General features: G+C 42.1%; 1 protein-coding gene across 1 annotated transcript in view; it reads right to left on the bottom strand.

The window, feature by feature from the left end:
* LOC126262421 (multiple C2 and transmembrane domain-containing protein) overlaps nt 1-24,057 on the bottom strand; it is a 1,124,939-nt gene that overhangs the window by 579,233 nt on the left and 521,649 nt on the right. Inside the window, exon 5 of the mRNA XM_049959054.1 lies at nt 18,784-18,895. Within this exon, the coding sequence (XP_049815011.1) occupies nt 18,784-18,895 (112 nt within the window). The remainder of the gene's footprint in view (nt 1-18,783; nt 18,896-24,057) is intronic.

Genomic DNA, 24,057 nt, shown 5'->3' with positions numbered 1-24,057 from the left:
ATTAACCTTCGCTCTGCCAGTACTTCTGATATTCTCTATATATTTTGTTATATTTCCCTATAACGTCTTACTTTCCGATCATCTGTAGTTCGTTTTGCGCTTAATATTTTCCCTATAACCCGTCGTGCAAGAATATTTATCCTGTTCAGCTTGTAGTTCATTGTCAAGCAGACATTTGCACATGAACATTCGAGTCTTACAACTGAGGTACACTGTTTTAGATTTTCATTTACAGATATGCATTTCTTGTTGTAGATGGGCTGGCCAGTGTAGCCGAGCGTTTCTAGGCGCTTCAGTGTGGAACTGCGCGACCGCTACGGTCGCAGGTTCGAATCCTGCATCGGGCATGGATGTGTGTGATGTCCTTAAGTTAGTTAGGTTTAAGTAGTTCTAAGTTCTAGGGGACTGATGACCACAGATGTTAAGTCCCATAGTGCTCAGAGCCATTTGAACCATTTGACTCCTCGAAACCAACAATGTTAGACTGAGAGAACCAAACAGAAAAGTTCCAGATATCAACAGTCGGTTTAAAAATGGAGAGTATTACACGAGCTGGTGTCTCCGAATCACCCTCAACAAGTGAGAGATTTCTAGTCTGCAGATCACCCGCCACCAACCATTTTTTGCCAATGATACTGCAACTATTCTTCATTTTCTGTGATATCGCAAATTTTAAGTACCCAGTTTGGGAGCTGACGCAGATCTTAACGCAGGAATTCAGGTTAGACGTCTTCCAGACAGTTCCTATTAGGACTTCGTTCAGAACACTCTCTCACGTTTTTTGTAGAATAAGGCCCTGACAGAAAGAGGAATCACTGTGATTATTGGTAGTGATGCTCCAGTTCATACGAAATACAATATCGAAGTGCACTTGCCGATATCTGCAGTTACAGATGGGAAGTTTGAAGATAACTGCTGCTCTTGGGTGACTGTGAAACTAAAAGCCAGATTAAGGATGTTGGAAAGTGTACAACAGTTAATGATCGGGAGAGTTTATAATAAACATTTTCCATGACTTTATGACACAGTCGATATTTGTAAAAGCAATAAGGTGCCAATACGCAACTTTCATTCCAAAATAGTTACAAAGCGAAGAATTTACTGGTGAACGTTTATAATACGAAATAGCAGTGCCTGTGTTATTAAGAAATAAAATGCAATGTTCCTTCGAACGTGTTTGCACGTCCGAAGAAACACTGCATTCTATTTAATAACACAGGTACTGTTATTTTGTACTTATTCTACTACCCTAGGTCCTCGACTTTCTATAAATATGTCCTTCCTGGTCGGGAATATACGTAACGTACGAGTGTAGGTTGTGACACATGGACGACGGCATAGAGAAGTTTGGGTCTGGCAGCATCCATGGTGGAATGTGAGGTTGTGGCAGTACACAGACAGAAAGCTAAATGTATGCTGAACCACTGAAACAGAGAATGGACACATTTTTACGCATTTTGAAGGTACATTCCTTTATCTTCAAAAATATTTTAACAGAAAATTTGCATACTGTGAGAAACATTGACAAACATTCGTCTATATGTACACGATGAGACTGCTGTGAGGATTTTACATTAATGATTCTTTGTCAGCGCTTTCCATGCAACACAGCTTCATGTATTACGAAGGCATATACCTTCGAAATACGTGAGAACTAGTGCGTTTGCACTGTAAGAGGCTGAGCCTACATTTTAGTTTTCAAGTCACATAAGTAGTTTTCATGTACAAAGTAGCCCACAGACTTTCGTCTGGTCTGTCGCGATGTGAGAAAGGCATTTGCAAGCAGAAATTAGTTCCGGAATACGTCACGAAGTCTCAACGAATGACGAAATTGGAAACAAAAAATGCAGGAGATTTGTTTGTCCCCTGTATGCAAACGATGCTCCGCTTTCAGTGGGATAGGGTCACCACAATAATGTCGTGAAGCAATAAGAGAAATATCAGCTTATAAAGGACGCCGTAGCAGTCGTACAAATAAGGATACTTGAAGGAAGGAAGACTGGGGTTTAATATCCCGTCGACTAGGAGTTATTGCACAGTTACACCAGAAAGGAGAACCTTCAGAACAACACAGAGATTCTGGCATCCACTTCCAGCTACTGGGATAGTGTTATTAAGGAAAATCGTGAGATTAAATAAGCAAGCCACCTTATTTCTGCCCAAACAATATAGTGCAAGGTAGTGTTACTTTCTGCTTTCTCACCCGTTGGCAGTTAGTATTTACTATTGACAACTTCGGACGTTGGTGACCCTTGGTTGTGTAATGGCGCTAGTTTTTTACGATGTTTGTGCGTTGTTTTACTGCATGTGCCGTATTATGGTTCTTTACCAGCGTAGCCCTACCTCGGAGTGTTAAATTTCCTCGCATAGCTCTGTCTCTATGCATCTGTGCCTTAAAAATAGCGCGGTGTTACCTGTCAGCTGAATCCGCGTTATGTTGTTTGAATATTGTATACTCCGGGAGAAACACAAGTTTCACAGATGTTCAAGGAGGTCGAACGAGTTACGGTAAACTTAATAAAAGGGGAAAAAACCTTTTACAAATGTAACGGCCGGCCGCCGTGGTCTAGCGGTTCTAGGCGCTCAGTCCGGAACCGCGCGACTGCTACGGTCGCAGGTTCGAATCCTGCCTCGGGCATGGATGTGTGTGATGTCCTTAGGTTAGTTAGGTTTAAGTAGTTCTACGTTCTAGGGGACTGATGACCACAGATGTTAAGTCCCATAGTGCTCGGAGCCATTTTGAACAAATGTAACGAGTGCAGTTAGTGAACAATAAGCATTTCCTACATTGCTTGATAACTTCACAGAAATCGTTTTAATCGATTTGAGAATGATCTCATGGGGATGTGAAGTCAGTTCATACCGACAGCGAATCAGGTGTATGAACGATTCGTTTCAGTCAATTGAGAACAAAACTTTCCAGAACTTATTTCGTATTTTTTGTTCAAAGCATTATTTTATGGTGACTTAACTGTGACAAATATTTTCGAAGTGATCATGTAAGTCTTTAGTAACACATACGTTTATTGTAGACATTTACTAGTTCAATATTATAGTAAACGTTAGTGAGGTTGAGCTACGTTTTGGCACTAAGTACCAGTTAAGAACATCTTGTATCACCGAAACTGTTTTAGCGAAATTTTAGTCTTTAATGTGTAATGCTGGAAATTATTAATGGACTAGTGTAGCAATCAGGCACATTAAAAAAATTACATTTGCGTTTTGTCACAGAGATCTTCGAGCATTTTACTTCATCGTTAGATGAATTTTCTTGTTTTCATTTTCATACATACAAAGTTACTTGTTGCAGGACGTCGCTGTAGACAAATGTTCGCATGAAAGCTGCTTTGAGGCATGGGGTTTCATTCAGAAAAAAGGGATTATTAATTATGATCGTAGTCCGGACGCTGTGCACACACAAACTTTGACACGATCTAAGTGCTATTACTTTTAACTCCAAGAAAGTGGCACGAGTTGGGTGGGGTGGAGCTGTTAATGGGATAACTAATGGCCGCTGTCATTGGCGCAAATGAAATTGTGCGGAAGAGATTAAGCCACAGGATGCCGTTGCTTCGCTTTACTAGCTTCTCTCTGCAGAGAACGGCGATTCGGTGCTATACAGCCGTCGCACCATTTAGCACAGCTCTTTTATTGATGACAATTTCTTGCGAGTAATTGGTAATGCAAACAACTGTGGCTTTGCTACTTCGAATACGTCCACAACGTATGTGGTTACGAAGAGTGTTAAAACATAAACATCCAGGATGACGGACATGACAACGAACTGAATTATCTACTTACGAAAAAAAATCATATTGAGGCGATAAAGGAGCTCATTGTCATTCGAGCGCCAATTCTTCGTGATCGAATTAACTGTTTCTGCATTTGAACGGCTCGAACGATGTTGAGTTGACTTCATAAGTCCAACAATAACAACGGCCGACATTGCCACGCTATCTGTAGAAATAGCATCTAATAAGCAGGCTCGTATGATAAGGAGAACAAGACGACATTTTTCGCTGTACTTGCCGATCAGAATAACGAAGTGAATGATGGTTGAGAACAGTAATTGAACATGAAGCTGGGCCGTGTTGATTCCTAGTCAGCCGCAGTGTAGTATGGCTGTGGCAGCAACAGCAGTGTGGTCCCATAGTGAATAAGTTCAGACGCATCCTGTTAAAGCGTAGGACCGTGACAACCACATAACCTTTCTGACCACTGTCGCTGCTAGCTGCCAGGATTATATCGCGAAAGATGAAACTGTCTCTGGAAGAAATAAAACACAGGTCGGAGATATATCACAACAGTTATATTACTGGCGGTAATTGCAGTTCGTGTCTAGCTCTGGTGGCTGGCATCAGAACGCTACGATAACCACAACAGTGGGAACGTCGTAGATCAATATTTGATAGGTTGTTGTTATGGTGCGTCCCTCCACAATAACTGTTTCTCAATCAAATTCTTATCCCGATACAGGTATTTTAACACAATTTGATATCTCCCAAAAATGTCTGCTTCAAGAAGGAAATGGACACTTGGTACTTAACAACCAAGACAACTGCAGAGAACTTTGCAAATACGAGAGACGTTAAACAAGTAATGCAACACTTTTTCTTTCACAAAGTGGGCTGGTTTTATTGAGGATGCCAATACTCCATATGATCCATATTACTCCCCTCTCTTTTGGCTATAAAACCCTATTTTCTACATTATCTCTTCAATGCGACGGCCTCATGCCAGCTTACTGGGAAGGCCTGTATGCCCGCATGGAACCACTCTCTACTAGTCGACGTCATTTTGTAAGTAGACTGTTTATCTGTTTGTATGTTGGCAGCGCTATGTAAAAGCTCTGCATTAATACCTCTGACACCCGGGTTTCCGGCTTCGATTCCCGGCGGGGTCAGGGATTTTCTCTGCCTCGTGATGACTGGGTGTTGTGTGATGTCCTTAGGTTAGTTAGGTTTAAGTAGCTCTAAGTTCTAGGGGACTGATGACCATAGATGTTAAGTCCCATAGTGCTCAGAGCCAGCCAACAACTCTGACAGCGCTGTGTGCCCTCTGTAAGAGACTCTGTGGCTGGTCGGACTCACAATTGGAGGTGAACAGCCAGCAGGGATGGAAGTTGGGAGTGAGTAGCCAGCAGTGATGGAGGTTAGACGTTGATAATTAGCTGTGTTGGAGGTTTGCAGTATTAGCGCGAGCGCACGGTTTGAATGTGTATCCGTCATGGAGATTTATTACTGATGATTACATAATTTTTTTTGAACTGGTTGTCACTTGATTAAGGTAAAATCTGGTAAATACATTGTTTGCTCTGCAACAAAATCTTTCCTTTGCTAACCACACGCCTATTCGTAGTTAGAGCCTACAGTAGTAAGAATCTTTTATTTAGGTGACTTTATTGGTGTTTTGTGCATTGCTGTAGTTCGTGTAATGAAGATTTTCTGTGAGGTAAGTGACTCATGATATGTATAGGTTATTGTTAGGATTTCTTCTTTTGAGTTAATTATTTGAGCAGTCAGACTGCGTTTGAGTTGTATTTGTCAGGCATAATTCTGTAGATCAAATATGAAATGATAAAGACAATCAAAGTGTCAATACGTTCAATTTCACTCAGTAGTTTAAGCAGGTTCACTTGCATTCAATTTCACTCAGCAGTTTCAGAATTAAATTAAGAAGTTTCACCTTCTCGGTTATTTCAGTCCAAGTAAAAATTTAATAACGAAGTTTCAATTTGGCCAAACAGGTGGAAGTCAGAGGGTGCAAGATCCAGACTGTAGAGTGGATGAGTAAGAACAGTCAATGAAATTTTGTGAGTTCCTCTCCTGTGCACAGATTGTGTGACGCCTTGTGTTGTCATGGAGGACGAAAAATTGGTTTGTATGTTTGTGGCGACGAACAGGAGTTGTTTCTTCAATTTCCTGAAGATAGCACAATACACTTCAGAGTTGATCTTCGCATCATGAGGGTGGACATCATACAGTCCAACGAGTCATCGTGATTTGGCGTGCTGTTGTTCACTGCCAGGTCTCCGTAGTCTCCGTAGATATTCTGCAAGTGCCTATGAATAGATATGATGCTCTGGATTTTCTAAAAAAAAAATTGACAGCTCTGTGACTGGTACGCACCTCCGTTACATACGACATTTTGAAGGCCACGAATAGCACCGACATCCATCGGTACTTCATGAAACTGTAGGTGCTGAAGCGGGAATATTCCACGATATCCCACAACAAATCCCGCGTTTTTTCAACCTAAATTCGCCGAGAAGAAAGAGTGTGTTGCATCACTTATCGAACGCCCCTCGTGTTTTTAAAAACCTTTTAAATTTCTCTGAGCTCACAGAAAGATTTCCGTCAGACGTTACTCTAAAACGCTATGCAGATTCACACGCCCCAAATGATAAGGAATTTGCTATACAGAATAACGACAAATCTAATAAAGTTGGAACTGTCGCAAGAACTCCTGAAATCAGCCGGCCCAAAAGCCTTGAAAGAAATTACGACGATCATCCAAAGTATTTGGGGAATTGAGAAAATTCCGGATGATTGGAAAAGTGCAGTGTTAATAATTATAAAAGGAATTCCCATATTCCTGCCCCATTCAAAATGTCACTGTCTCCAGGGCCGAGGAAAAGAACTTTGCAAATATTTCAAAAAAGTTTCTAAATTTCCCTGAGCCTATACCTATCTATCAGGAATTCCTCCAAAAACCAATCCATATTCACACCCGCCAAATGCATGCAAAATAGGCGAAATTTCATTTCTGAAACTAATTATGAGACATCAATAAGCTACAATATAAAAGTAATTTGTACCTTTGTAGATTTTAAATATAGCTTATGACTAAGTGGGCTATAAGTTTCTCTTCAAAATATGAAAGAACAAGTCGAAACTCAAAAGCACTGCAATTAATAGGGAAATACTAAATGGTACAAAAAGTAAGGCAAGATTTAAGGAGAAAATTCGGAAAATTTTGAAACTGTAGGAGGAGTGACACACGATGATGAACTATCTACATTATTTCCCACGTGTGTCTTAGAAAAAGTAACCTGAGACTAGAGAAAACGAAAATCTGAGCCTACAAATGACTATGAATCAAATAAGGAAGAACAAATATTAACAGAATGAGATTTTCACTCTGCAGCGGAATGTGCACTGATATGAAACATCCTGGCAGATTAAAACTGTGTGCCCGAACGAGACTCGAACTCGAGACCTTTGCCTTTCGCGGGCAAGTGCTCTACCAACTGAGCTACCGAAGCACGACTCACGCCCGGTACTCACAGCTCTACTTCTGCCAGTATTTCGTCTCCTACCTTCCAAACTTTACAGAAGCTCTCCTGCTTCGGTAGCTCAGTTGGTAGAGCACTTGCCCGCGGAGGCAAAGGTCCCGAGTTCGAGTCTCGGTCGGGCACACAGTTTTAATCTGCCAGGAAGTTTCATATCAGCGCACACTCCGCTGCAGAGTGAAAATCTCATTCTGGAAACATCCCCCAGGCTGTGGGTAAGCCATGTCTCCGCAATATCCTTTCTTTCAGGAGTGCTAGTTCTGCATGGTTCGCAGGAGAGCTTCTGCAAAGTTTGGAAGGTAGGAGACGATGTACTGGCAGAAGTAAAGCTGTGAGTACCGGGCGTGAGTCGTGCTTCGGTAGCTCAGTTGGTAGAGCACTTGCCCGCGAAAGGCAAAGGTCCCGAGTTCGAGTCTCGGTCGAGCACACAGTTTTAATCTGCCAGGAAGTTTCATATCAGCGCACACTCCACTGCAGAGTGAAAATCTCATTCTGGAAACATCCCCCAGGCTGTGGCTAAGCCATGTCTCCGCAATATCCTTTCTTTCAGGAGTGCTAGTTCTGCATGGTTCGCAGGAGAGCTTCCGTAAAGTATGGAAGGTAGGAGACGAGGTACTGGCAGAAGTAAAGCTGTGAGTACCGGGCGTGAGTCGTGCTTCGGTAGCTCAGTTGGTAGAGCACTTGCCCGCGAAAGGCAAAGGTCCCGAGTTCGAGTCTCGGTCGGGCACACAGTTTTAATCTGCCAGGAAGCAACAAATATTAAGATAGCCAGCTTACCTCTTGCAGCTGGCTTGGCAGTTCTGTCTCAGAACATTAAAAGTATGTTTCCAAAAATAATTGGATACAAAAAAGTACACGTTTATCAATAACCTAGCACCCAAAATTCTAAAACCTAAACACGAGAAAAACTAGAGATTTTCTGTTAAAATATTTGGGTGAAATCATTTTTGAGGCTGGCTTCGAAATAATGGTTACGAAATTCGTTGTTAGAAATCATAACTATAACAAAAAAAGGATCTCAAAACACACAAAAGTGAGACACTTCAAGGCAATCATCAAAGCAAACTATGTTTATGGTGCTAAAACACTCCTTTTAAATAGAAAGAGAGACAATGAAGAAATCCAAAAAAAAAAAAAATAGAAAGAAAAGTAACTAGGAAAATTATAGGTCCAAATTATACTCATGAAGTCATCTACAGACTAACAAGAAACAAAGAAACTGGAAAGTATACCAACACATATTCTGATATTAAAGAAACTTACACTAAAATTCTGTGGACATATTAAAACAATGAAATCAAACAGTTCTATTTGACAGGTTGTGAAATTCTATGAAAATTGCAGTAGAGCTGTAACCCAAGAACACCAGAAGAAGTTGGTCTTACCTGTATGTGTGCAGAGGAGCTCATTCTGACAGAATGAAAGTAATGGGGACACAAACAAAACCAAAACTCTGAAAACATCCCTTGTTATACATTGCAGTATTGTGATGAAGCCATTCTGGACCATTTTATTTGTTAGATTTGCATAGCACACATTCAGGGGCAAACGTTGCACTACACTTCCCCTTAACCTATTGTTATGCTAATTGATTTATGTTCCCTGATGGTCGATTTATAACCCCCTGGGGTAATCCCTCCTCCTGAGAAACCCCCAGCCCTCCCCATCCTCCTCCCCTGACCCTCTGGAAAAGAAACATTTTTTGTCGCCCCTCCCCAGTTCAGAGCCACTTTCCACCCTCCTGGGAAATCCCCCAACCCTCTACTCTCCTACCCTTCTTCCTTCTAACCCCACCAGCAGTTCCCCTCCCCTCCTCTTCCCTCCCAGAAAAAGTTGGTGGGAAAATTGCTCAGTCTGTTCAGAGCTGTGGGTGTGGAAGATGCAAGCATTATCCTGTCCAGCAACTATGTATCCTAATTATGTAAATACATTGCTGCAGATTGGAGGTTATGTCTTGTTGGAAAATTTTCGTGTGTGGGCTCACCTTGATGTGCAGGGACCGACTGCACAATGCACAATACCACCACCAGAGGACATCCCACACCCCACTCCTTGCCACCTCCCTCCCCACACTTCACAGAAGAAATGGATGGGAAAAAACACTCAGTCTGTGCTGAGCTTGTGGACTTGAAGGATCCCATGACAAAAACTTCAAATACATTGCAGAGGGCACAATAATATACTCTTTATTTATAAAATTCAGTTTGCATACCAGTTTGCAGGTGTTGGATCTGTTTATTTTGTGGCAAAAGCTCATCAGTCTCAGCTATTTATTTAATTTTGGATGATGCATGTCTTGTAAAATACATCAAAGGGAAGTAATTAAACAAAGAAGTACATCACTTTTTTCTTATCTCATTGGGAATAACATCAGGAAATATATGTCAACATAAAACATTCACCACATGTAATAACATTGTTATAGATCGTGCTAAACATGTTTGGCAGAAAACCCCCCGATCGCGTATTTGCACAAGTCACACCATACCACACCCACCTGACCATTGGCAACCCTTTAAGTCCCGAATGCTGAACTGGGAGGCGCCAGTTGCCTGCAGAGGAATGTGTGGTACTGGATGTTTGCTGCCTTTGAAATTTGATATCAGACTCACTTCTTGTTTTGTTCCCAAACACATAACTTCCATACCAGGTCAGTGAAAGCAGCTACTCTATGTGCTCGCCTTGCTGTACAGATACTGACTGAGTTAGTTTAGAATACCACCAGCAGAGAACTCTCAGAAAAGCAACCTCCCCACCCCTCCCCCCTCAAACCACCTCCTCCTCTGTCCCCTTGCCCCTGTTACTTCCTGTCAGACAGAGCATCAGGTGGCGGCAAATCTTTTATATTGACACCTGGAAATTCCTGTCGAAACACATGGTCTCTCTCTCTGTCTCTCTCTCTCTCTCTCTGTCTCTCTCTCTCTCTCTCTCTCTCTCTCTCTCTCTCTCTCTCTCTCTCTCTCTCTCTCCTGAAGTGGTTACTTCCTGACCAGTAAGTATCTGCAGGATGCCACCAGAAACTACACTACCCCCTCTTTTGTCCTGAACAAAGTAGCGGATACCTGGTAAACTCCAGCCATCCCCAAAGTGCTGGGCCGTAGATATCCTGAAAATAGTCCATTTGCAGTACCCTCTGTGTGGGACAGCTTTTCCTTGCTTCCTATTGATGGATACTAGGACTGGCACTTTTGGTGGGAAATGCTGGGCCTATCTAGTATTAGACAGTGTAACCACCCAGTTTCCAAGTCGTACTCTTCCCCCTTCTGGATTTTCTATGCCTCCTACCGACACAGTTAGGTCGTTTGGCGGGAAATCCATTATAATGGAGACAGCTGAAAATGGTAGTCAGAATTTCAAATTTCAGTTCCATTGCACTATGTCCTTAAAAATCTTGGGCAGGTGTTTGCCTGGAGTGTGCTCACAATACCACCATTGGAAACAATAAATTGAGCAACCGGGAATTTGACTTGATGATCAGGAGGGGTGCTGTATAAAATGATAGTTGCAGTTTCATATTTCGGCGGGAATTCATGCCGTCGTGGTTGTATAATTACTGACCACCTACAGGTCTGCTAAATGTATCTTTTAAGCACTATAGAATTCCCATATTGGTTCTCTCTGCTACACCAGCAAAACGAAGGGGTGGGGTGGGGAAGGGGAAGGTGTACCATGTAATAGATACAACAAATCCATCTATACTGAAACAAATACCACTCCACCTTTCCTCTGAAAGACAGAGTGTGGGAAATAGCCAGCAGCATAGAGGGCGTGCAAAAACTACCTCAGGGCGTGCAAAAACTCCCTTTCTTGGCCGATTAAGTACAAGAAGAAAGGTATGGTTTATGCACGATGGAGTTCCAGACAGAAGGAGTTCGAAATATTTTACATAAATCACTTGTGCTATCAGTTCTGTAGTATTTTTGTAGTGTTTGGATTCCATACCAATAAGGTACTGGAAAAAGAGGAATGATCATAGAACATAAACACATATTACTAATGCTATATGGCTCTGCATTTCAACATGCTACAATGTTAAAGCACTGTGGTTTCTGATGCATTAGCTGCGTGGAATGCAACACTGTTAATACCCCAATGCAGGAAAGATATTTCCAAAACCTGACATACATTCATCCTACAAGTTTTCTATTCTACTAACTATGGTGAGAAATTTAAAGACGATAAAACTATTACCTTCTACACCAAAGGAGAAAAATACATACATTCTTTGAGATACATGCCTTATACGACTTCCCAGAGGTGTGTCGCGCTCACAGTTCACGTCCAGTTACGGTTGGGAAATTGTGCTATACTCGCATCAATCCTATAAAATGATCGTCAGTAACAGAAAATGAATGAAACAACGACATCATATGAAGAAATAACAAATGCTTAGCAGTGGTGTTTCACATATGAAGCTACACACCATGCACCACTAATTCTGTGAACAGAACACAATCTCTTCAACAAACAACAAATGTCAAGTAAATGCTTACACAGGGTTTGTAGTACCTCACAAAACCCCGTCACTGACTTAGAATCACCGCAGGTATGAAACCGAAGACCCAATTTATGTCCAAGATGTGGAAGAGACCTGGAGTACTTCGCATACATCATTGTACATTAGGGGAGGGTGCCAAAGTAGGTTTACCATCGGTTTAGTGGACATGATTCATCACACATGCGTTAGAAGTCCTCTGGGTGACAGTGGTATGGGAAGATTTGCTCTTAACTATTGCAAGTAATAGAGCTGTAAGTCACGCACAAAACACACAACTGTACTCAAGTCGAACGCAGGTATACCACACAACTGATATAACCCAAGAGAACAATGGGAAAAATGGTTGAATGTGTGATAAACGACGTGCCACAACGTTTCCCTCTCTCTAGAATAGATCATTAAATTCTATTTCGCTACAGCCGGCCGCTGGTGGCCGAGCGGTTCTAGCGCTACAGTCTGGATCCGCGCGACCGCTACGGTCGCAGGTTCGAATCCTGCCTCGGGCATGGATGTGTGTGTTGTCCTTAGGTTAGTTAGGTTTAAGTAGTTCTAAGTTCTAGGGGACTTATGACCTCAGCAGTTGAGTCCCATAGTGCTCAGAGCCATTTGAACCATTTTTTCTATTTCGCTACATTCCCTCTCAACCGATTACTCCATCTGCTTTTTATCATCCTTTAACGCAGATCCATATCAATTTAGAGGCAGATGATTCTCTTTTCCAGTAAAGCATCCAAGACAGCATTCAACTTGCATGTATTCCTATTACATCAGTAGACATACAACAGAATGTTGTTAAAAACCATGCAGCAACTGTTCTGTAAGGTATTTTTTAGCTGACATCGCATGGTTATGATTTGTAGAGAATACAAGGAAGCACACTGTAAATACTTTTTGTTAGAGTTTAAAACACTTAAACAGTTTTGCTCAGGATCAAACACGCGAGCCATTCGTTAGTTATATATTGCAGTCCGCAAGCTGGTAATACAGTGCTCTTTAGCTAAGGGGAAAGTAAAGTTTGTCGTCGGTACAGTATTGAAATGAGAATACCAGACTATATCACTAGCGTCGGTCGCTTGTACAAGTCTGGAATACGTGCTATACTCTTTGCGAAAGCGAAATATCGAAATATATTGTTTACGTGCAACTCAGCTCGTTCTGTTACTTTACGAGACATCTAATGTAGCGGGTATAGTATCCTTCTACTTCTTGTCAATTCCAAATTAAATCGGAGACAATGTTTCAGCGATGGTTGGTTAAAGACAGAGGAAGAGTCACGAGATGCGTAGAGAGTGAAACCATCTAGAGTTTTGTTCAGGTTCCTTAGCCGAAAGGTTCAATGAAGGGGTAGTTCGTTTCAAAACAGAGGAGATAGTGCTGCTGTGGACGTGATTCGTCTGTTGGGGTGGTAGTTCAAAATGGTTCAAATGGCTCTGAGCACTATGGGACTCAACTGCTGTGGTCATAAGTCCCCTAGAACTTAGAACTACTTAAACCTAACTAACCTAAGGACAGCACACAACACCCAGCCATCACGAGGCAGAGAAAATCCCTGACCCCGCCGGGAATCGAACCCGGGAACCCGGGCGTGGGAAGCGAGAACGCTACCGCACGACCACGAGATGCGGGCGGGTGGTAGTTATCAAAAGTGTTGTTGAGACCTTTCAGTCTCCGAATTTATCTTACGAAAGCGAGAATTCTCTGTGATACCCCTCCATATACAGAGAGATGGTCAATACTAATAAAAAAATTACGTATGTCTAGCCATAATGGAGGGAGGGAGGGGCTAGACTTGATGTGGCGAATTGTCATTTCAACACACTGACGAGTATATACGACCGTAATGGTGATAGATTCATTTCCTAAACTCTTGCACAATATACCGAAAGTCAATGGCGGCAACATCATCGATACTCAGAACGTCTTCTCATCGGCTCCCCTAAGCGGATCTTCACATGTTCTTTGTTGCACAAACGACTGCTATGTTTACTACAGTACACTAACCCATGTCGGAGATGTCTCTCCAACTGGTATACTCAGTCGGTATTTACACAGCAGGGAGAGCAGCTGGAGCAGCTGCTTCCACTGACCTGGTCTGAAATGTGTGTTTGTGAACAAACCAAGAAGTGAGTCTGGTATCAAATTCAAATGTCCAGTATCACACATACCTCTGCAAGCGACTGGAGTGTCCTAGTCCACCGCTCAGGACTCAAAGGGGTTGCTGGTGGTTTGGTGCGCATGTTGTGTGGTGTGGTGCATGCGAAGACACTATCAGGAGGTTTTTTTCCAGACACGTTTAGTGTGATTGTAACAGTGTAGTTACCTGTGGTGAGTGTTTTATGTTGACACTGATTTCATGATGGTATTCCTTGTGCAATCAGAAAAATCAATCTATTTATATATTTAATTACTTCTTTTAAATGTAGTTTACAAGACATCCATCTTTCAAAATTAAATAAACAACTTAGAATGATGACCTTTTCCTGCCACATGACGAGATCCAACTCCTGCAAACTGGTATGAAAATTGAATTTTATAAACAAACAATATATTGTTATGTAATCGGCAATGTATTAGAATTTCCTGTTGTGGGATCCTTCCAGTCCACCAGCTCAGCACAGACTAAATGATTTTTTCCCATCAGTTTTTTTCTGTAAGGGTGGGGAGACAAGGGGTGAGTGTTTGCGGGTTAGGATGTCCTCTGGTGGTGGTATTGTGTACTAGCTCAGTCGATCCCTGTGTGAGAAGATGTGCATACATGCGAAAATTTTCCAACAACACGATACCTCCAATCTGCAGCAGTGTAATTACAGGATTAGGACATGCAGTTGTTGGACATGACAATTCTTGCACATTCCAACAGCTCTGCACAGACTGAGCGATTCTCCCACAATTTTTTTTTTCTGGGAGCGGAAGGGAGGGGAAATGGGGGTGGGGAGTGGGGAGTAGGGAAGGGCTGAGTAGGGCCAGGGAATTTGCAATGATGGAGAAAACTGGCTGTGAACTGAACTGAGGTGGGGTGACAAAAAAAAGTGTTCCTTTTCCCAGCATCCATATCGACTGCTTTCTTTGGCCCTTTCTTTTGCCTATCACATCAGTCCAAAAAGTTCCAAGACTGGATTAATAAAAAAACAGAGCAAAATTAAGACTGTTGTTTTAATGCTTTAGGTGTTCAAAACAGTCTTCTTCCACCGGAGTACAACGCACAGAACGTTCATACAACCCCCCTCGCACGTCACATTGGCTTGAATGTCAGTTTGTCGTCAAAGCGTTGATCCTCCATGTGAATTTCTGCACTTCGTCGTTTTGTGGTAGGTTCTTATTGATAACACAAATTCTAGTCACTTGTGACGATTTTTCCAGAAAACAATTGTCCTCATTTTTCAAAGTCGAGGGAGGCGTCCACATGTCGTTATTCTTGTTCGGGAGCCGAGGTGTGCAGAACAAACTTTTCAGACACTTTTCTCTTCTTCAGAAAATTCTGGAGAAAGTCTTGAACGCTTGGTTTATTAGACATGTTGTAGTCTGTGATATAACAACGTTGACAACGTCAAATGCACATCTGTTGTTTACGACTGTTAGTTCAAGTTGCCACTGTAATTACTGCGCTCATGTCGCTTATACGCCAGGAATAAAATCAGTCTCGAAATTTTTTTGACGGTTGGTTCACGCCCATAATGGTTACCTTGCAATCTAGTATTGCTGCGTGATTATCGCTGTGATGTCGCCGCGTGAGTATTGAAACGGTTTCTGATACTGCAAATTCGCTGCAAATACTCACGCGCTGTTACTTGCTCAGGTGCATGTAGCCTTAGTAGCGAACTAAAGTAAAGAAGGTTGTAGCTTTGGAAATATCATACTTCGTCTGGTCTTGGCCGCACCATCAACATGGTGAATATAATCGAGCGAATGTGGCATCCTTTTCTTTGTACATATACACTGCGTATTGTCAGCACGAAACACGAAGTGCTCCAAGCATCTGCTTGTTTCAACCACAAGCGTTGTCTGGAGGTCAGTCTAATTAAAAAATACGTTAATTACTCATTAAAACGTCTGCGAAACATAGAAATTGTTTTTAATTTCCGGATAGTTATGTCCACATGCGCTGAAAAGTAATCCTGTGTATTAGGTGAGGAATGTCTCAGCCGGAAGAAGCTGCTCAAGTGTCAAACGTTCGAAGTATCGATGAAATTTCGATCCTGACGTCACAGAAGGATAACTGACCACTACTGCGAGGCGATTTCTGAGAAGTAAGTTACACGTTATCATGGTAGGCCAAATAACTTTTATTGAAGGCTGCACTACATTTCAAAGTGACACAAATACGTGACATTATTTTTCAACGTAGACGCCAAGTTTCTGTAAACGGCTGTTGGAACGTTCTACTAATCGTTAAATGCCTCGACGATAGAATCCGCCTCTTGGTCACGGAGCCATTTGAGAATCGCTGTGTGATCGCCCCCATTGTTGGAAAGTCTCTGTACCCTCAGGTATTCTTCCTCGATTGCTTGGCCATTGTCGTCTATGGTTGATAGCCTTCCTCCCTGATCAGCATCAATCACGTCTGTGCAGCCTTAGTCAAACTGTTGGCCCCATTTCACTATGGCTGAACGCTACATATACCATAAGAGTTTTACGGAGAATCTGTGTGCAATTTAGCTATTTTTCCCCAAGAATCGTAATGTCACACATGTTTCACTTTTGGAGTACGTCTACAGTAACCGCACCATTCCACTCCCACACTGTGATGCCCCTGTTATCCGCGTCACAGCAGAACTGCGACTACAGGAAACCCGGAACATGTACTCTTTTCTGACAATGCGCCACTCTTGTTGCGCAATGGTCTTAGAGTGGGACGTCATGTGTTACTTCCAGAGTGGCTGCAAAATACAGGATGACAATTATTGAACCATATGAAAAAAAAACCTAAATTAGTTTCCAACTACGGCGTGAACTTACTTTATTCAAAATGAAAACGTCATTACAGACATTCGGATGTAGGTTATGGCATGTTTGATATGCCTACCGTCATTGGCTCTGATGTGGCGCAGATCAGTATCGAAACTCAGCATGATCTGCTGTAGTGTCGGAACATCGATGCTGTCGATGATCTATTGAATGACTCTTCTGAGCTCAGGAGTGGTTTTGGGGTTACTGCTGTACATTTTGTCTTCAAGACAGCCTTGCAAAAAGGAGTCGCATGTGTTCAGATCTGCAGAATATGGCGGCCAATCGAGGCCCATTCCAATGGCCTATGACTATCCCAGAGCCAGAATGCGGTTCCCAAAGTGCTCCTCCAGGACTTCAAACACTCTACTGCTTCTATGGGGTCGAGATAAGTTTTGCATGAACCGCATCTCGTCGAAATAAGGGTCACTTTAGATAGGGGGAATGAACTCATCTCCCAAAACCTTCATATACCTTCAGTAGTCACCGTGCCATCAAGGAATATCGCTTATTTCGTGACTGGACAATGAGCACCACACAGGCACCTGTTGAGGGTGAATAGACTTCTCGATCGCGAAATGCGGATTCTCAGTCCCCTAAATGCGCCAATTTTGCTTATTCATGAAGCCATCCAGCTGGTCGTTGTGGCCGAGCGGTTCTAGGCGCTTCAGTCCGGAACCGCGCTGCTGCTACGGTCGCAGGTTCGAATCCTGCCTCGGGCATGGATGTGTGTGATGTCCTTAGATTAGTTAGGTTTAAGTAGTTCTAAGTCTAGGGGACTGATGATCTCAGATGTTAAGTCCCATAGTGCTTAGATCCATTTGAACCATTTTTGAACCCATCCAAATGAAAGTGGGCTTCGTCGCTAAACCAAACCATACATCATGCACAGCGGTCAACCGTGCAGTTTGAACGTCTTAATGCAAACCGTTCAGAAGTCATAACGATTTTATTTCATATACTTCAATACTTGTCACCCTGTACGTGTTAGAAAGTATTTTTCTACTGTGGATAATCGTACGCCGTAAATGGTTCTTCTAGTGATATTATTGTACTGTTGCTCAGAAAATTCCATAGCTAACTGAATGATGTCTCAATTCACATTTCGGAATGGAAGCACTAACGTTGTGATAGCGGTACTGTGAAGCCACACGTTGAAGCTGCTGCTATCGTTCACAACAAAAACTAACTGTTTGGTGTGCAATCAGTATACAGTGAAGTATTGGACCCATTTTTATTGTGGAAACTGTCACGGAAGACAAATACGGACAAGTCCGGGAACATGAATTTGGACCGACCGCAAGACGCGGCCTAATGCTCAGAAACTGCTGGTTCACGTAGGATGGAACACATCCAAACGGTATTGCTCATGTCTTCCATATCCTTCAGGCATCATTCAGACGCCGGATCGTCGCCCCGGACACCTCAGGATTCACTGGACTAGGCATGGATTGGTGCTCTTATGGCCACGATCTCAACCCGTGTGATTATTTCTTACATTTATATATCTTCAGATATGAAGGACACAGTCTTCAAAGATGTTCCTGCAACACTCTAGGATATTTCTACTGCGTTTGCACAGCTAAAACTGATGATCTTCAGAAAGTCATCACGGAATGAAGAGCTTCTGTATTAAGTTTGAGCTTGTCTACAGTAATATAAATATGATAAGAAGACTATATCAGCCCATATTACGACTTAGAAGACAAAAACTATGTATCACCTATTTTTCGACACCCTGTACTTTCTGAAGTCAGTACACAGCCTACAAGTAGATGAACGTATATATTCTGCGCAGGAGATAGCTACTGAAATCCAACACCGTATTTAGCAGATGTCTCACTTGAAAGATTCCCAACAGAAACATTCCTAGACAAACTCTCAAATGAACCTGCTGGATAATGTTTTGATTGTTAGTTATGTTTCTGATGCATTTCAGCAGTGGAGCTGCACTGAAGGATTTAGCGCGGCTTCCATGTTTTCCTGCGTTTATCGTACTAAGAGCACAGGCATGCATGGCAGCGGCTGCGGCGGCGGCGGGCCTACGCACCTGTTCCTTGTCCTCCTGGGAGCGGGGCCACAGCGTCGCCGTGAGCTGCAGCTCGCCCAGGTACTCCGTCGTCTTGGCCGGGTCCCGGAGCGGTAGCGTTATCTCGGTCGCCCTGTGAATAGAGGCGGACACTCACAAAAACAGCACTCGTGCCGACAAAGCGAGAAAGCGAGTCTCTTACCCACAGGCACACCCCCCAGAATCCTCTCATCTTCCTCTCCCTCCTCCCATCCCCCCCCCTCCCCCACGCTCTCTCTCTCTCTCGCTCCCAAACAGTCGATGAGCTGTAGCTGAACACTTCTAAAGCAATGCGCGTCAAACTTTTCTGCTTTAAAAGCCAGTATTGAAGCGGTAGGATAACACCTCGGACTCCGTAGATAGAGGAGCGGGTGGCGGGAAGGGGGGGGGGGGAGGGGGGGACGACTCAAAGAAAAATTCACATTTAACCAAACCATGCTTACGGGTACAAACTTACCACTTACCACGTACATTTTTTTGAATCTACAAGTTGTATCACAGCAAATAGTTTTAAAGAAATGCATCCCTGAACCGTCAGCTGTGCAAATACATCTTTACACTCTACCCGTTTCGGTTAAATAACCGTCTTCACAGGAGGAAAAGCTACACAGTGATGAGTCACGAATAAATTTCCTTCAAATCACCTTTTCCCAGCGTGAAGATGATTATCTACCCGAAACCGGCAGAGTGTAAAAATGTATTTGTACAGCTTATAGCTCAGAGGTGCATTTCTTCAAATTTTTGACAGCTTTAAACGGTTAACTTATAATTTTTTTAAAATACTTTTAAGATAGGGTTGATAGAAGAGACAGAGAAGATCCAACGGAGAGCAACGGGCTTCGTTACAGGATCATTTAGTAATCGCGAAAGCGTTACGGAGATGATAGATAAACTCCACTGGAAGACTCTGCAGGAGAGACGCTCAGTAGCTCGGTACGGGATTTTGTTGAAGTTTCGAGAACATACCTTCGCCGAGGAGTCAAGCAGTATATTGCTCCCTCCTACGAATATCTCGCGAAGAGACCATGAGGATAAAATCATAGAGATTAGAGCCCACACAGAGGCATACCGACAATCTTTCTTTCCACGAACAATACGAGACTGGAATAGAAGGGAGAACCGATAAAGGTACTCAAGGTACCCTCCGCCACATACCGTCAGGTGGCTTCCTGAGTATGGATGTATATGTAGATGTAGAAAGAAGATAATTTATTAGAAGTACATGCATTTTTCTGAAGCCGCGTGTAGTGACCAGTGATCCATAGCTAACGGGGTATAGTGGCCAATGCCACCGCAACAACATCCCGTGTATGCTTTTCTGATTCCTGGGCTCATTTTCTAGGCGTCTTCAAGCCCTAGTATCTGAAGGAATACCAAGCGGCTGCAGCAAGCCGTTTACAATCAGACTTTTGTCTTAACCCACATATAACGGAACAGAGGCGTTTTAAATACTATAACTTAATCGATTCAAAATTGTCATAAAGGGATAGAATGGTTGTGATAGCTTTGTATTTACAAGGGTTTCGAAGTCAGTGTCGTCTGTTCATTATGCGTGTTTTTTGAAGTAACTAATCCTTATTGGAATTAGTAGGTTAGCCACTGCCGCGCGGGGTAGCTGCGCGGTCTAAGGCGACTGTGTATCGAGTCAATGAAATACGTCAATGTATGACTAGCCGATAAACACAAATAGCCTGCCATATCACTTTAGCACCTGGGAAAACAATGTAAGGCTGCACATAAACTTTTTTGTTTTGTTTTATAACACATACGAAACCCAAATAGACCGTTGAGCGTAACAAACAAAACTGTTTTGTATGGTGCACCCCTTGAACAGTTCAAGTTTCGTATGTGACGTAAAATTAAAAGACAAATGTTTTACCATGACTTTTCGTGCCTTTTTATTATTTTTCTCTCATGGTGAAGAGGTATGGCAGATTACCAGTGGCATTTGGCTGTCCAAGCGCATATAGGATTAGCTTCCGAGACGCATAGTCGTTTGATGGTTGATGGTTTTTGTAGGAGTAATACGCGACCGGTCACTTTGCTTAATTTTGATATGATTTATTTGATGTGCCATTGACTCATCACCAGATGGAGGTGTTGCAAGAACATTAACTGGACCAAGTGCAGCTGGACAATACAGTCATTTTGCAGGCAGAAATAATGGAAATTTAGTTGCCAGTAACGAAGCGTTTATAAGAAGAAAATTTTGTTATGTTTTACGATAGTTGCATTACATTGCCACATGGTATCAGTGACAAAGTCGTTTTGATAATGTACGTTTTGCAGGTCATAGACAAATATACACAGTATTTAGCTGCACTTCTTATCACTCTCATTCACAGAAGTAAACAATATGAATATGCTAAATATCACACTTCGCAACTTAGTGATATTTACGTTAATTTGCATTGCACTACAAAATAAATATTTATTAGCGTAGATAATGAAAGAAAGTGAGCATTGTAATTATATCGTATCATTATAGCTCGGTTCAAGAAGTTTTCTATCTTTGTCAGCGACTGTATAATGTTCCAGAGGCCATAATACGCGTAGGATTCAAAATCTCTGTCGTCTTTTAGTTCTACTCGCTGGCTAATTAAAATAAGGGAAGGATATGTTGATCATTTTAATTCACATTCTGATGTTGTTCTTGGCCTATGCGGTTCAGCCTCGAGGTACTGTGTTACAACAATAAATCTTATAACGTTCTGTACTAAGTCTTTACGTATTATCCATGAGAATGCTTTCACTGAATGATATTATATCAATACCTTAAATGAGTTTTATTTTGGAGGTCAGCAATCAACAACCCTAGGATGTTCCGACTTAGAAAGGCTATTAACTGAGATGGTTTACGCTTCCATTTGTCTTGACGATAACTCGTGCCTGCAGCTTTACAATCTTCTACAAAGAGTAAATTATGTAATAGATTCCAACAAAAATTATTTTTCTTCACGCCAAGCCACAAGACAACATAAGCAGATAACACTGTTCATTTCCAACTGCAAATGCACAACACGTCATAAAATGTCGTTCTGTGCCAGGACCGATCAGTAAATGTGATCCATTAACGGAATTTTGTAAACTATTACTTCATGAAACTAATGCTGTATGCACTTCTTTGCTTCGTCGATCTCGTGAAAAATAAAAAAAAATCGAGTGGAGATCCTACATGAGGAAACAAAAAGAGTGGTACACTTCAAGAAAAAGGAAATTCGTCGGAGAAGCACCAAGCGCAAGTCCGAATCTTACGTGTTTGCATACTGACTTACTTAATATCAAGCAGTAATTCAGAACAGATCAGTCTAGTAGCGGTACAAAATTTTAGTGAAGTGCATTCAGTAACTAGTATTTTGACGTGATTTGAAAGTGAAATCTGCTCGTTAGACCAGCAATCAAGGTAGGTGACGCTATGTTTATTTATTTATTTATTTTTGAGTCAACCTGTGATGATGTAAACACCATTGTTATAAGCTCCTGAATCCAGTATTAAGATAAGTGATTATTTTGATAGTTAAACAAGTTGAATTTTGGAAATTTTATTAAAATCAGGTTATGGTGAAAATAGTAAAATAGATAACAATGTATACAGATCAAATTAACGAAATGGAGTTGACGCTGAAGTGGGACAACACAACACTCAGGAAAGCCAACCAATCAAGTCGTTCATAAAACTTCTAAAAAGGTTAGAATACGAATTCTACAGCAGTTTCCGAGATTTCCTAAATTCAACAAAAGAAAATTTCGTCTGAACTTTCACAAACACAGGATGAGCTTTCAACAAAGCAGGATGCTCTGGCGGAAGAACCTCTCAGCTTTGAAAAGAGCACAGGCCGATATACCAGAGTAAGTGAAAAGGTTAACAGGTGAGGTAGTGGAAGTTAAATGATGGCAATTTACACTCTCTGAAACTGTTCAGTAGTTATCTAATGAGGTAAATAACATTCATGAGCAAAAGGAATCTATGAACAAGCAGTTCGAATCACAAAAAAAGAAAAAAAAACAGTTTGGAGAGGACGTTACTTCTTGGGCGTACGAGAAGACTCACCTATTTACCACGTAATAGACACGAAATACCACGAAGGAACGGGAAAATTAAACCAAAATTTGTTGCAATGGCGAAAGTATTTTCGTGAACAGACAGAAAATGCGCAGCAAGGACTTGCTGAGGTGAAAGATACAGAGCACAACTGACAGTTGAGACACAAGGTTCTGAAATAAATCGCATTTCTGAAACTACATCAGGCATGCTAGAGCAAATGCTAACGGAAACGTTGACTACATGTTGAACTACACATGGGGGCTGGGATACAGTTCACACCCATGTTACTTAATACGACACGGGCAATTCCAAGGGTTTTTGCTGGTTAACAGGACACTATGCATCTGGTCATATTCATCTGTGCATTTATGCCGTGCCATGATCATGGTCCAATGCGCAAAAGATAAGCTTCGTGAGTGGCGACATGCAGAGGGATACTGTGACGTGGGCCATGGAAGCTGCTGAATATTGTAAAACGTATGACGAATTTGAAAAATCATTCTTGTCAAAGGGTCTGTGAGCCAGGATCCAGGAGTCACTCTGAAAAGAAGTATTTAATCCAGAGCCATCCAGGCATGGCAGGGTAGCTGATGCAAATATTTTGAAAGATGTATTAACACGAATTGGTACTGAGATAACCCAGTGTTACACTGAGATGCGTTGTGAATATTAAAGGCAAAGTTGCCAATACACATCCAAGAGAAATTGATCACGGTATCAAACGTGAATCTGGAAGAATTTTTATCAGCCTTGGCTTCAACAGACATGATACAAGAGGGTGCAATAGTCGTGACAAATAATGGAAAATTTAATAACGACAATAATGGGAATCACAATTACACAATAAATCGTCGTTCAGCTCACACCAGACACCAAAACGCAATGAAAATAACAACCATGAAACTGAAAATAACGATCATGTAAAAATGGAAATGAGCGTTTGGCGTCATTGGCCGGGAGGCCCCTTACGGGGCAGGTCCAGCCGTCTTGGTGAAGGTGTTATTACAGTCGACGCCACATTGAGCGACCTGGCGACGGATGGGGATGAAGTGATGATGATGACAACACAACACCCAGTCTCTGAGCGGAGAAAATCGCCAACCCAGCCGGGAATCGAACCCGAGCCCCTAAGGACTGGAGGCCATCACGCTGACCATTTTTTCCTTCTTTGTTGATCTCAATTTGTTCTAAATTGTTCGTTGTATTCGTTC

Source organism: Schistocerca nitens, chromosome 6 (genome assembly GCF_023898315.1).
Source record: "Schistocerca nitens isolate TAMUIC-IGC-003100 chromosome 6, iqSchNite1.1, whole genome shotgun sequence".
Lineage (NCBI taxonomy): Eukaryota > Metazoa > Arthropoda > Insecta > Orthoptera > Acrididae > Schistocerca > Schistocerca nitens.
This window is presented reverse-complemented; position numbering and strand designations above follow the sequence as displayed.